The sequence below is a fragment of the Sus scrofa genome, chromosome 3 (genome assembly GCF_054392235.1).
Source record: "Sus scrofa isolate SSC_HxYL_T2T_F1_AM1 chromosome 3, Sscrofa_HxYL_maternal_Yorkshire_Landrace_v2.0, whole genome shotgun sequence".
NCBI lineage: Eukaryota > Metazoa > Chordata > Mammalia > Artiodactyla > Suidae > Sus > Sus scrofa.
The window spans coordinates 57,171,977-57,185,458 of NC_139385.1; the positions used below are offsets into that span (position 1 = coordinate 57,171,977).

A 13,482-nucleotide genomic window follows, 5' to 3' on the forward strand; every position below is an offset into this window, starting at 1 on the left:
GCCCTGCAGTCTTTCCTTGGTGGTATTCCAAGGGGACAGAGCCTGCCCCCTGAGGTGGGGGGGGCACAGGGACAACACACAGTGACTTCTCCATTGTCAGCCAGGGGTGATTATATCAGGGCACACGGCCACTGCCATCAGCAAATCTCCATCCCAAACCACAAGGAGGTCCTAGGTTCAGCCCTGGTACCTTGTGGTTCATCCTGTCCCCCAAGACTACAATGCATGTCCTTCTCCTGTAAGCGTTTCTAGTGAACTCCACCTGCCTTGGTAAATTCTGAGATGCTAGATTTTCTTTTCTTTTTCTTTTTTTAATCTTTTTCTAGGGCCACACCCGTGGCGCATGGAGGTTCCCAGGCTAGGAGTCTAATTGGAGCCACAGCCTCCAGCCTACGCCAGAGCTACAGGAATGCCAGATCGGAGCTGTGTCTGCGACCTACACCACAGCTCACAGCAACGCCAGATCCTTAACCCACTGAGCAAGGCCAGGGATGGAACCTGCAACCTCATGGTTCCTAGTTGGGTTTGTTAACCACTGAGCCACGATGGGAACTCCAGAGATGCTAGATTTTCTATCTCAGTTTTCCATTGAGATTCCCACCACGGCTTTAAGTTTTCTCTTGGGATGAATGACGGGACCCCAGGGTGGATTCAAGAAAATCCTACTAACTCCAGCAAATATTTTAAGTCCTATTTCTCCACCTGCCTTGCTCCAACAGGATGCTTGAGAAAAATCAAGAAGATGTGCCAAAAATATTTTCATGATCCATTTGAATTGTCTGTGAAAGCTCTAGAAATAATAAGGCAGAAGATATACATAAGTGACACTCCCCTTCCCGATGCTGTCAGCTGTCACTAAAGCCCCTCTCCTGTGAGCACCCTTTTTGTTTGTTTGCGACTTGTTTGTTTTTCAGCCTCATCCATGGCACAGGTAAGTTCCCGGGCCAGGGATCAACCTGAGCCACAGTGGTGAGAACGCATCCTTTTATAGTTTTGCCTTAATAAGCATAAAACCACAATTGCCTTCCATGCCATGCAGGCTGTTTGGACTGTATTGTTTCACTCTAGAAAATGCTCCCATGGTCCCCTGCCACCCTCAGATTTAAATCCACTTCTTTCGACAGGTATTAAGGCTTTCACTGAGTGAATCCATTTAGATGAGATTTCCAGACGCAAAGCTTCGATCACTTTTTACCCATCACAACTCTTCACTGCCGTCTGCAGGGCAGTCTCATCTGCTGTCTGAGCACAACATAGCTTAGCCCTCCCACCCAGCCACTGAAAGCCATGCACACCCCAATTCCCTGGTCCAGCCCGTCTTCCACAAAGCCCACAAAAATGAGGAGAACCACATCCAGCCTCAGCCTCACCACTGAGGGACAGGTTGACTCCGCTATTCTGACCCCAAGGTCTGGATGTCATGTTTACAAATGCAGATATTTTATTTTATTTTATTTATTTAGTCTTTTTAGTCCTTCCTCCACATCATATGGAGGTTCTCAGGCTAGGGGTTGAATCAGAACTATAGCCGCCATCCTATGCCACAGCCATAAAATTCAGATATTTTAAAGAGCATTATATCAGCAAACATGAATTTCCAAGAAAGCATTGTCTGGGATGTTTTGGTTTGGTTTGGTTTGGTTTTTTGTTTTCAACATTACCTCTAAAATACAGTTCTTTAGAGAGTTTTCATTAGGACTAAACTATTCTGCAATCTTAACTGTGTCAGTTCTATCCTGTGTGGATCATTTCCTCCAAGTCTAAATTTTTACTTTTATTGGATCAAAATGTGCTTGGGATCAATAGAGGGATCAGTATTGCCAGCTTAACATGTATATGTCCATTCCATCTTCAACTGGGTGAAGCCAATAATATCGTACATAAAAACTTATTTTTTTAAAAAAAATTGGAAGTTTTTTTTTAAGCTAAAAATTGAAACATCGTATTTTGCCCATAAAAAAGAGGCTGCGCAGAAGTTTGTGGCATAAGATAAAAGCCTGAGGTATGCTGAATTTATAGCCATGCTTTTGCCCCCACCCATTTGGAACACAGCAGCCCACGAAAGACCCTGGAAGCCATAGTCCCCACTCCCCAAACCCTCTCAACAGCTCTTTTGGACTTCTGCTGTGACATAATATGGTGTGACAAAGTATTGAACCCTGACTGTTGTCTGTGTATGAGTCAAAAAAAAAAAAAAAAAAAAAAAAACCCTACATATCCAGGTGCTTGGTTTCCTCCAGATAATCTTTTAGAAGGTGGCGACTGTGTTTGTAAAGATTTCTGCTGTGACCTGGCCTCTTCCTGAGCACAGGCCATGGACACCTAAACCGCTGGCTATTGGCCTCCTCACGAGGGTCACCAGATTCTCACCCTCCCCTCCCCACTCTGGGGGGGCCCACATCCATGCGTCTGGCTGGCTGTGCCCTGCACACCACTGTGACATCTTGAGTTGTTCCCAAGACAGGGCACCCTGAGGAGCACGTGCTTCCTAGAACTTACATCTAAGCCAAACCAGCTGACCTCCTCACCCAGGCAACCTTGTCTGAATGTCCCCATTTCGGTGGGAGGGACTGTCATCCGCCAGCCACTGGATCTGAATTTTTGATTCTTTACTCCTGTCACCACGTGGCTGACTCTCCTTACCCCTCAGAGACACCCCTTTCTGACAACACAGTGGCTACTCTGACCCCTGCACAGCTTTTCCAAACTGTTCCCTGTCCTTGATGTTCCCTTCCTCTCCTGCCATGATGGGAAACCTGGCACTGCCCTTTGGATTCTCCTCCCCTCCTCCATCTTAGCCCCACTACCCTGAACAAGCCACCTTCTCCAACAGCTCAACACCTTCAACCAGGGCTCGGTCCTCAGCTCATGCGACCCTCTCCCCATGATCCGCTGTCTGTCCCCTTCCCACCTGCTCAGAACCCACCCTCTCCTGGGCCCAGCGGGTGCATGGTCACCTGCACAGGCTTGGAGTCAGGGGACCTGACGTGACATCCTCACTTTGCCACCCCCAGCCTCATGCAGTTGGCTGCGCTGCTGGGTCAGGGTGTATGCTGGATTTTTCTTAGGTCACACCGTGGTTTTTAGGTGTACGTGCTGCTGGTGTCTCAGGAGTGACTCTGCTCCGGAAGACAGCCTGGGTTTTAGCCTGCACTTGGCTCCATGCCTGCCCTGCCCGGCAGGCCTCAAGTCACCTCCCGATCTTTGGAACTGGACCGAAGTGCATCTGCAGGAACCCAGGCTTTCACAGAGGGAGCTTCCCCTTAATTGGGTGTCATGAAGCAAGCACCCCTCACTCCTTCAACACAAACACCCAAAGCCAACCTTGACAACTGCAGGCCAAACAGAAGCAGCGTTCACCTGTTCTTAGCTGTTTCCTCTCACTTGGGACATCAGGGTGACATGAGGCTTTTGTGCCACAGCACACTTCCCTCCACTCCAATGTCTACCAAGGGAAGAGGGGCAGAAATGTGGCTGGCAGCTCTCAGGACCCAGGTCTGCAGCCTCCCTGCCCTGCTGCCCAACTCCCTGACAACCCTGGGAGCTGGCAACTCACAAGGCCAACATTTCATTCCCCTCTCCCTCCTCCCACCTCGACTTAAATAGGAGAAAATACCCTCAAAATGAAAGTAGTTGTGGTATCTGCTTTTCTCTCCCCTTGCTGCTGATTCAAGGGGCCGACTGCCTGGGGAGCTGAAGGCAAACAGCCAGATCAGCACCCACCCCCACCCCCCCGCCATGGGTGGCACTGGGGCAGCTCTTCCATAAGAGCCTCATGATGGAATCATCCACCTTCTTCAACGTCAATTGTTTCAATTGCTCCTAAGTGTCCCAGTGCTGCGTGTTTCAGTAAGGGCTGGCAAGGCTCCCTGGTTTAGTACCGTCCAGCCCCCACTGGCTCAGCCTTTCTACCCTGTGTGACAAAAAGATCAACCAGACAGTACAGAGATTTTTAGCCCCACAGGTAGCTTTGAGGCTGGGGAGGAGGCAACAGGGGTGCATAGGAAAAAATGACCCAATTGAATTTAAAAAAATGGCGTTTGGGAGGAAACAAAAAAAAAAAAGGCCAGGATGAAATACATATGCCCCCCTTCAATGGGCTGGTGCATAAATTATGTACAACAGCCAGACCCCCAGCAGCCAACCATCTCTGCAAAGGCAGAAAGGACTTTGCAACTTTTAGGGGGGGAGGTACCTAAAACTCAAGGAAATGCTTCTACCTAGGATACTGTAATTATGACATGTTGATGCAAAGATGCAAATTGGGGTGGGGGGAGATGGACCAAATACACAAAGCCCTTGTCCTTTTTGATATACTGCTGGTGAGACTAGAGCACCGGCATTAAGTGAGCAGGCCCTCCTGGCCTGGACAGGCTGTTACGGGCTGCGTTGCTCAGGAATCCAGTCTCAGAAGTGTCTTTTAGCTTTTCTGTCAATCTCTGTGTCTTTTTTTTTTTTTTTTTTTTTTTTTTTGTCTCTTTAGGGCTGCACCTGCAGCATATGGAGGTTCCCAGGCTAGGGGATGAATCGGAGCTGTAGCTGCCGGCCTACACCACAGCCACAGCAACACAGGATCCTTAACCCACTGAGCAAGGCCAGGGAATGAACCTGCATCCTCATGGATGCTAGTCGGGTTCGTTAACCGCTGAGCCATGACAGGAACTCCGTTTTTGTTTTTTTGTTTTTTTGTTTTTGTCTAATCCCTGGGAAAGAGGGGTCCTGCCCCAGGGGTCAAGCTTTAGAGAGCCCTTCCCTGGCCTTACTTTGGTGGCAGGCTTCCCTATGGGGTAATGGGATGGGGGACTGCCTGAAGCCCACACCTCACTTCTCCAGTCCAAATAATTCAAACCTCTTTCCTGGAAATGCTTTTCTCTTGGTGTGTGGGGGCGGTGGGGATGGGGTGGCAAGGGGCCGCTGTTGGGAGAGGTGTAAACAGAACTTGGGTGTCTAGACCAGAGGATGTACACAGTGTGGGACAGAGCAGAGCAGTGGGTGGGAAAAGAGGGAAGTTGGTGGGGGAGGGCTGGGTGGGTGCTTCTCCCCACATTCAGAGCTCACAAAACTTCCAGGCATCTGGGAATCCTAGATACCCATGCGGCCTCCTGGATTAATGAAGCTATACTTGCCACAGCGGGAGGACAGAATGTACCTTCTTTAATGTTTGGTAATCTTTTCTTGTCTCACTGGGGGCCCCACACACAGTGGGGAAGGCTCAGGCTAGAGACTAAAGATCTGGTGCTGAAATACAGACTCAGGCAAGTTTCTTCAAAGCCAGGCCCTCCTCTGTCCTTGGGAAGAGCTCTCGGTCCCATCTGAGTCTCCAGAATGGCAGGAAAATGGGACTTTCTCCCCACATCCCTACAGTGAGGATGAGGAAGCCAGCCTCCTCGTAGTGACAGCAGAAATGTGGAGGCCCACACCTGCCCCTAAATGGAAGGTTCTACCTGGAGGAGTGTGAGCTGAGCACATTCCCACCAGGTCTTCCTCTTTGAGGCTTCCCTGACCCCGGGGGCCATGGGTTCCCCATGGCTGGTTCAGGCCTACCTCTCCCTGGGAGCCCTGAGGGTCAGACTCCCCTGGCTCCTGTGTGCCTGTGGCATAAGGAGCAACACAGTGGTGGCTGTCCCTCAGCCCTCCCCTCTCACCTGCATGTGACAGCCAAGATGCAAGTTCAGCTCATCTTGCAAAATTCTCTGTCACTCTAGGTTTCTGAAGTCCCCCACCCACCTCTTCTTCACAACACAAGGACTGCGTCTTTGCAGAAAGAACCCCAGCTCTGTGTTCAGAATCAACACGGAGGGGGAACGGGGTCGTTTAATTTCTTGGCAACCAGGAATTGTAGCCTCTTGCCCAGGCTCCTGCCTTTAGAAATGTGCTAGAAGGGCATGGAGCTAAGCCTTGGGGAGCCCCGTGCTGGGTGACGGCCCTGCTCACCCCCTGGATTCCTTTCTCAATCTCCCATCCTCCCCACCTTCCTGCTCTGTCCTGGTCATTGGCCCTGCAGCCCTTGACCACTCCTTGTTTGTTGGCTCCCAGGATCCATTCCAAAGAGCAGGCAGGGCATTGGCCACACTCGCCTGCTCTGAGACCACAGCTGGGGACACGGCTGGGACTCCGAGGTGCCCCTTCTCTGGGCAGACAAGCTCCTATTGTCTGTAACTAAGTCTCAATGCATTTTCTGCCTGAGTCCTGGGACCCCAGCTCTTCCACAGGATGGGGATGGGCCCAGAGAAGACCCTGCCTTCCCCACCCACTGCCCTCTCACTGTAGATTTGTCCTCTCGCTTGATGGCCACACTCGGGGGTTTTGGTCTCCACCCCCACCCTGGGTTTCTGTCTCCAATGCAGCCTGGCCCCTGGGGCCAGGAAATTCCCTTCAAGGGATTCTGAGTAAGAGGGTCCCTCTCCAACTCAGTCCCTCCATTAGTATCCTACATTCTATGCAGCAAAGCCCAAGCTCTGCAACCCAGCACACAGCCCACCCAGCCCTGGCCAACCCACTCCCAGTATCCTTCTGCCCACACTCTTCCATGCTGCTCCCTTCCGGTGGAACAGGGATCTTGGCATCCCCTGAACGAGGCCTGCTCTTTCTCACCTTCAGCACTCTCCACACCTGAGGCTCCTCCCAGAATGCACCACCACACTTCTGACTTTGGGATCCTACTCATGCTTCAAGACCCTGCACCGAGGGGATCCTCTGGGCAGCCTCTTTGGAGTCCTGTGACTTCTACAAACTTTCAGCACCTCCTCCAGGCTGGGCAATGTCCACTGGGTACAGGGTTCATGTCTTACGGGGTTCACGTCTTATTCCCTTTGCTACTCCTCACCCAAAGTCTTGCAAATGGGAGGTAATGCAAACTTTGTAAGCAAATAAACTGCAACTATTTTCTCCCTATGCCTTGGAAATCTCTAAGAACCCTGCTCACAGAGAGGGAATGCAGGCCTAGCAGAGCCTCTGCTGGAGGCGGGCAGAAGGCCAGTTTGGCCAGGCCCTGAGAAGGGAGCAGTAATGGGGTCTCACTGACATCTTGGAATCCTCGATCCTGGTCTGAGCCACGGGAAGGAGATGGCGATACAAGGCAGCCAAGTTCTAGATGTGGGCCGTTCCCTTGGGGAGGGGGCAGCCATGTGAGGGGCCAAGGCCTCCTGCAGTGTCTGGGCCTTGTGAGGGAGACTGCAGCCCTTTCTCCACACCTGCGGCCTTGCACGCCCATCCCATCTTCCTCCCCAGGGTTCTTTCCTACCATGCAGGTCGCAAAGATCCATCTGTGGGCTTTGGCTCGGGTCAGGTACGAAGTCACAGGGGTGCGTGTGGGGCTGGCACATCACTGATTCTTGGGGTAGAGGTCTTTCAGCCTGTGGCAAGTGTGGCCCTTCGCTCAGGAAGTGGCGAGGGCAGAGCCTGGCTGGACCCCTGCCTCTGGAACCCACAGTCTTCCCACCTGTGGGGAGCTGCCACCCTCAGTTGGGTGGGGGCCCCTCTCACTTATTCCACGGGGCCAAGGAAAGCTTCCTGGTGTCTGGTCCAGACAAGGCGGCAGAGCAGGAGTCAGCTGTGTGTGACGGCAGTACCTTCTCCCTGGCAGAGAGCCTTCTCTGGGGGGTCACCCCAGCCACCTGCAAACCCCTCACTCTGGCGGCCGGAGAGAAAACAGTGACACTCGGCAGGAGGTCACCCTCCCCCCACTGACCCATCAAGAGAACAGGAGTTGGCCAATTTGGGAAAACCAAGAGCTGTGGACTCCAAGAGGGTCACGGATAGGACGGCTGTGAGTGATGGCCAGGGCGGTGTGGCATCCACTCTGATTTTCCACCTTCAGGGATCACCTCTCAATATCATCCTCCTCATGCCCAGGATGGAGTATCTGTGGCCCTCAGGCCTCTCTGCCCTTCCCTCGTCACGGCATCTCGCTTACATGCCCCTGGTTCCCCGCCCCTGCGGACCCAATGTCCAAGCTGAGTCTGATCCTGAGCACAGTCACCCTGGTGCCAGAGCCAGCCCCTCCTCCCTCGTCGGCTTCCACACGTGCGCCCTCCTACCTCACCCTTCCCTACGGGTTCTCAAGGTCCCATAGATTCCTGCCTATTACTCGGCCAGAACCCCACCTTCTGCTCCGGCCCAACCACCATTGCTCCCGAGTTGAGTTCGTATCCTCCCAGTTCCTCCCTGGCCGGCCCTGCCCAGACTCCCAGGTCATAGTCCACGTCCACGTCATAGCTGGAGGCGTCTTCCAAAATAAAGCCCCAAGCAGGTTATAACTCCCCTGCTCTGACTCTTCCCCGGACCCCAGTGACTGTGGAGGTGGTCAGTGAAAGCCCCCACACTCAGCGCAAAGGCCCCGCGGGACCCTGACTCCCACCCCCTGCGTCTGCCCTGTACCCAGGGCAGCCCAAACCACAAACGCTTTCCCAGATGACCCCTCACCTCATGCCTTCTGCTTGGATGCTCTTTCCACCTTCGTAATATAGATAAATCTTACTCTGTCCTTTAAAAATCAAGGTCTCAAATGGCGATCGTCTGGTATGGGACTTTGTTGGGGGGATCACATGAAGCCCCCACACCGGGTCTAAGTCTCTCCCGTGTTCTCCCAGTGCACCTGGTCTCGGATAACCCTCCTCCCAGCTCCTTGAGAGAAGGGGCCTTTCTGACTGGATCCCCCCTCCCCAGCATTAAACACTTCCTGGCACAGGGCAGGCCTTCAGCATTGCTTTTCAGATGAAGGTGGGTGGATAAAGGAGTGAACGAAGCATGTTCTCCATCAGTATTGCTCCTGAAGGACAGCTGAGAAGATGCTGGATTCAGCTGGGGCTGGCCCAGATCTGTTCTTCACGGGGCAACTGGAGTTTGAGAGACAGAGCAAGCCTCCACTTCCTCAGGACATCCTGCCATTTTGGTCCGGGAGTCCAAGGTGATGCCTTAATCCCATGCCTTAGGACCAGCATGGTTTGCATGTTCCTTGCAAGAGGGAGGACCAGAGCACACCGAGGTCAACTGGTCACAGCTGCAGCTGGTCCTGGGCCTCTGGGACTTGAGGCAACTCTGGCGCTCAGGACGGACTCTGAGTGTCTCCTTATCCTGTTGTCAAAAAGACTTTCTGTAGCAATGATCAGAACAATTCAGCCACATGTCTAAGGCCTGGAATGGGTTTGCAGACAATTTAATTTGTCTTAAACTTCTCAGGAACTAAGTGCTATAACATATGCATAAAGCACGGAACTGCATTACATATTAAGAAACCGCTATCTTGAATGTTTTATTGTATTTCATTTCCTTTATTTTTTAAAGAGGCTATCACCTGAAATTTACCATCGACATATTCACAATTTCTTCTGTTCTATGAGAATATAAACTCCCCCCCCCAAGGGAGAATTGTCTTTTATTTTCTTTACTTTTAACCTTCTTTGAGTCTTATCTTGAACATTTTAAAAGGTCATTTTTTTCCTGCCATGTTATGTTTTCTTGGCTAACTTAACTTTTTCGGTTTCTGCACTTTTATCCTCCAGATCTCAGTAAGAAGATGTTAGATGCTTGTTACTTGTTGTCCCATCTGAACAACAAGTAACTTTTGGCTGCACTCTTGGACCCAGAATTGTTTTCACCTATAATTATGTTAATCTGGAGGGATTTGTTTTATTTTCCAGACTGCCAATGAAGAGAGAATTTCTGAGAAGTTTCGGGGAAAAAAATTCACAATAGTTAGTTTCATCATCTCTATACTGTTGTCACATAAACTTTCCCCATCAAGGATCCAACACCCACTTTGATTTCTCCGATCAGGGGTCCTGAGTCAGTAAGGGAAGGTGAAATACTGATGAAACCCTGCTAAAAACCTTGCTGTTATCTTGTGATCATTTCTCCATCGCACATTTGATGCCACTTTAAGCGTATATCAAACCTTGTGAAACGCTTATATCTCAGAGAATTGAATGCTTCTTTTCAGGTCTCATGTTTCTGAGTAAAAGCCATCATTTTCAAGCTAAGAGAGCATTATGTTTTCTCTGCAAACAAATTCCCATAACTCATAAGCAAAGAGAGAGGTAAATTCACAAAGAGGAGACATAGCACTATTTTTCCTCCTGACATTTGGGATCTACGATAGGTTAAAAATGATGTTTTTATCTCTGGTGATTTATCAAGCTCCAGATTTCATAAAAGATAAACAGATGCACTGAAGAAAGAATACATCATCTTAATGCTTCATCTTGACACTTTTGGTATCTAAAGAGCATGGACTTTGAAGCTCTCCCCTCCAGAATCTCCATCCCTGCCATGATTTACACATTTACTTCTTGTTTTTCAAACACACTTAAGTGAGAACACACCATAAGACACCTCGAAAGGAGATGGTCACATCTGAAACATATGGATTATTTATAGACAAAAAACTCAGAGAACTGAAAGAATATCTGGTTGTCAACACGGTTGCTTTTTCTATGTTTTCTCTGTAGCTCATTTTGGGTTTTGTGTGGGTGGCTCATGTGAACTCAAAGGTTATTTGCTAAGTGTTTTGTGAGATTAGAACATGTTGTCCTTTAAAACCCAAATGTAAGTTTATGATTATTGCAAATATGTTTTAACTTTAGAAGATGGGATATGGGATCTTTTTTAATATATAAAATCAGACCTAGAAGTGCTATGATAGGACAAGATTTCCTGTGCTTCTATTTTTATTCACAGTTTAGAAGGTCTTAATCATACTCCTAGCAGAAATCTCACAATATAGAGTTACATAGGGCAAATAGTTTCTTTCTTACTTTCTCTGTTACTTTCACCTGCCAGCTTGGGGACTGATCAGCCTTATTTTGAAACTGCTTAGGTACCAGGAGTTGGGAGAGTCAGCGTGGACTACAGTTCAGACCTTCACAGTTCATCATATAAGGAACATTTTTCAATCACACAGTGCGCAAAGGAGCAAAAAGCCCACTTTTTAAAGGTGGGGAGGGCTTCTTTTTCCTGCCTCTTTAGCAAACCTCAACAACTCAGGTCCCACAAGCACTTACAGGCACAAAGTGGGCAGATGGCAGCCGTTTGCCAGGATTTGAAGCCTCCTTCTGCTGGCTCTCGGCAACTTATGTAGCCTCTCTGTGCCTCAGCTTCCTCAGATGGAAACTGGGTCGGTGGGGGTCCCTCCCTCATTGCCTTGGTGGCCCCCGCATGTCTCACAGGGCCTGACACTAGAGGCTGGCTTTCCTCCTGATTATAAGACCCTTGGGCTTCTACAAGTTTTTTTTTCATTTCATCCTCACCAAAAGCCTATGAGATTAAAAGAAGAAGGAGGAGGAGAGGAAGAAGAGGAAGAAGAAGGAGAAGAATAAGGGGAAGGGGAAGAGGAAGAAGAAGGAGGAGGAGAAGGAGGGGAAGGAGAAATAGAGGAAGAAGAAGATGGGGGAAAAAAAGAAGAAGAGGGAGGAGGAGGAGAAGGAGAGGAAGAAAAAGGAGGGGGGGAGGGGAAATCCGGTGATAAGAGTGAAAAGCAGCACAGGCCAACTTTAATCTAGGAAAGTATATGTTAAATAAAATACAAAGAACAACTCACCCCCCACCCCGTAAGTTCAAGAATGTGTGAATGCCCATTCTCCACTGTTCATCTGTAGGAAGGAAAGGCCTTGGGGAGTTGAGGTGGGGGAGGGCTTCTTTCAAAATCTGACACTAAAAAGCCTTGGGCTCAGCCAGCCCCAACGTCCAGTCCTGGCTCCACAACCAGATCTCTGTGATCTGCAGCCACTGTTCCCCCCCACTGCCCCCAGCCAAGCTGAGTGTCTTCAAGGGCTGCTGGAAGCTGTCTGGAGACTGGAGAAGTGACAGGAACCAGGCGCTCAGCAAGGCCCCAGGCTCAGAGGAAGCGCTGATCAGAGACGACTGCCCTCAGTCCAGTTGGCCAATATCCCGGGGCCGGGAAGGTAAGTGACATTTTATTAGGGTCTGGGTCAAGTACAGCTGCTAAATTCTGTCCTTAACAGGCCTCCACAAAACAAATAGCCTCCAGAAGTCTGTCTTGGCTTTTTCTCTTGTCCCCCTTCCTTGTATAACAGAATCTTCAAGGTCATCGGTCATAAAACTATCTCATAAATTGTCGCCTCCATCAAAGAAAGAGTTAGCAGAGTTCTCTGGGGACCTCCCAGATGACACACTCCCAGGTTCTGGGGTGAAAAGGGTCCCCAGGGGCCCTGGTGAGGGACGTGTGACCGAACTTCTTGAGAAGGCAGTCCTTGGGGTCTTCTGGTCCAGCTGACCAAAACTTCAAGTTCGCCTATGTGGCCTGGGGCTTGGTGGGGAGAAACTCTGAGTCCAGAGATGGCAGCAGCCTTTGTGATGTCATCCCCAGACTTGCTGGAGCCCGGGAGCCACCTGCTTTCCTGGAAGGGGGAAGAAGAGGATTGTGGCCTGACCTCGGGCATCTGCACTTCCCTGTGTCTGTCTGCCGATGATGCATACAATTAAAATCCGATGGGGGCAAAACTGAATGCTCTGCCCAGGGTTTCCGTGCTGGAGTGTTCAGGTTCGGCCAAATTATTCTTTTTAAAACCCATCATTTATGTGCACACAAAATACCCCCCACTGCCACCCAGACAGTCTCCATCTCCAGGCGCCTCCACTCTCTTCCCTGTCCCTCATTCCCAGTATTGTGCCAGTTCTCATGTCCTCTTCTCTCCGAATGTTGTCACCTCTCCCTTGTCCTGGACTCTGGGCATTAGGGACCCAGAGAGTCCACAGAGGGTGCAGAACATCAGAGCAACGCTCTCCAGGCCACTGTGCCCTCTGATGTGGGGCCATCAACTTCCAGTTAAACCCTTTGCCCTCAGGAACCATGGGTCTGAGACATGTCCCCCCATGTGACAGGACAGAGAAAATAAGGCCAGAGATAGTCCCTCTATTTGCCAATGTTGGGGCCTCCAAGATGCTGGAATCTGGTGGCAAATTGTGCCTCTGCCCACCAGACCCTGTCTCCTGCTGCTACCAGCCACATATTTCTGAGAACCAAAGAGAGAGGAAGGCTTACGCACTCACCCAGGGCTCTCGGGATGGCTCTGAGGGTTATGGACCCATCAGAGGGTACTGATGGGAGAGGAAGGCGCCCAGGCTGTTACAGCCAACACAGTACCTGTGGCTCTTACCTCCCTCCTCCCCCACTTGCCAGACCACTGTCTCCAGTGCTAATAGCAGAATACTGCAGAAACTGTCATCCAGAGAATAAGATGTGCTGGCTTTCGACCTCTGATTCCACCTCAGAGGTCATGTTTGCCCTTCAAGCTGGGAGGATTCGGGGACTGGGGGGACTTCTCTAGTTAAGTGTAAGGGGCGACAAGCTCCTAAATTCACACAGGACTTTGGGATAAAGTTGTAGTGTTTCGTTTTTCTGAGCTCCCATAAAGCAATGGGCATTCAAAGAGGGGGTAAGTGTATTCCCACAGTTTTCTGGAAGATAAATGCCAAAGCTGGAACTAAAGGGAAATGTAATTTGTAGAAAGAATAGCCCCAGGA

General features: G+C 50.2%; 1 protein-coding gene across 29 annotated transcripts in view; it reads right to left on the minus strand.

Annotated features, from left to right (window-relative positions):
* The window catches only part of ACOXL (acyl-CoA oxidase like), a 359,990-nt gene that overhangs the window by 53,641 nt on the left and 292,867 nt on the right, over positions 1–13,482 (minus strand). For 2 of the 29 annotated variants that reach the window (XR_014839631.1, XR_014839640.1), the window contains one exon: positions 8,425–9,075. The exons of 22 other annotated variants lie outside the window; for them this stretch is intronic. Coding sequence is in view for 3 of the 7 variants with exons in the window: in XM_085016059.1 (XP_084872185.1) it covers positions 12,316–12,356 (41 nt within the window). In the remaining 4 variants the exon portion in view is untranslated. Of the gene's footprint in view, positions 1–8,424; positions 9,076–9,141; positions 12,357–13,482 lie in introns of those variants that run through there. 5 more of the 29 variants (XR_014839630.1, XM_085016059.1, XR_014839633.1 and 2 more) reach the window with 4 other exon arrangements.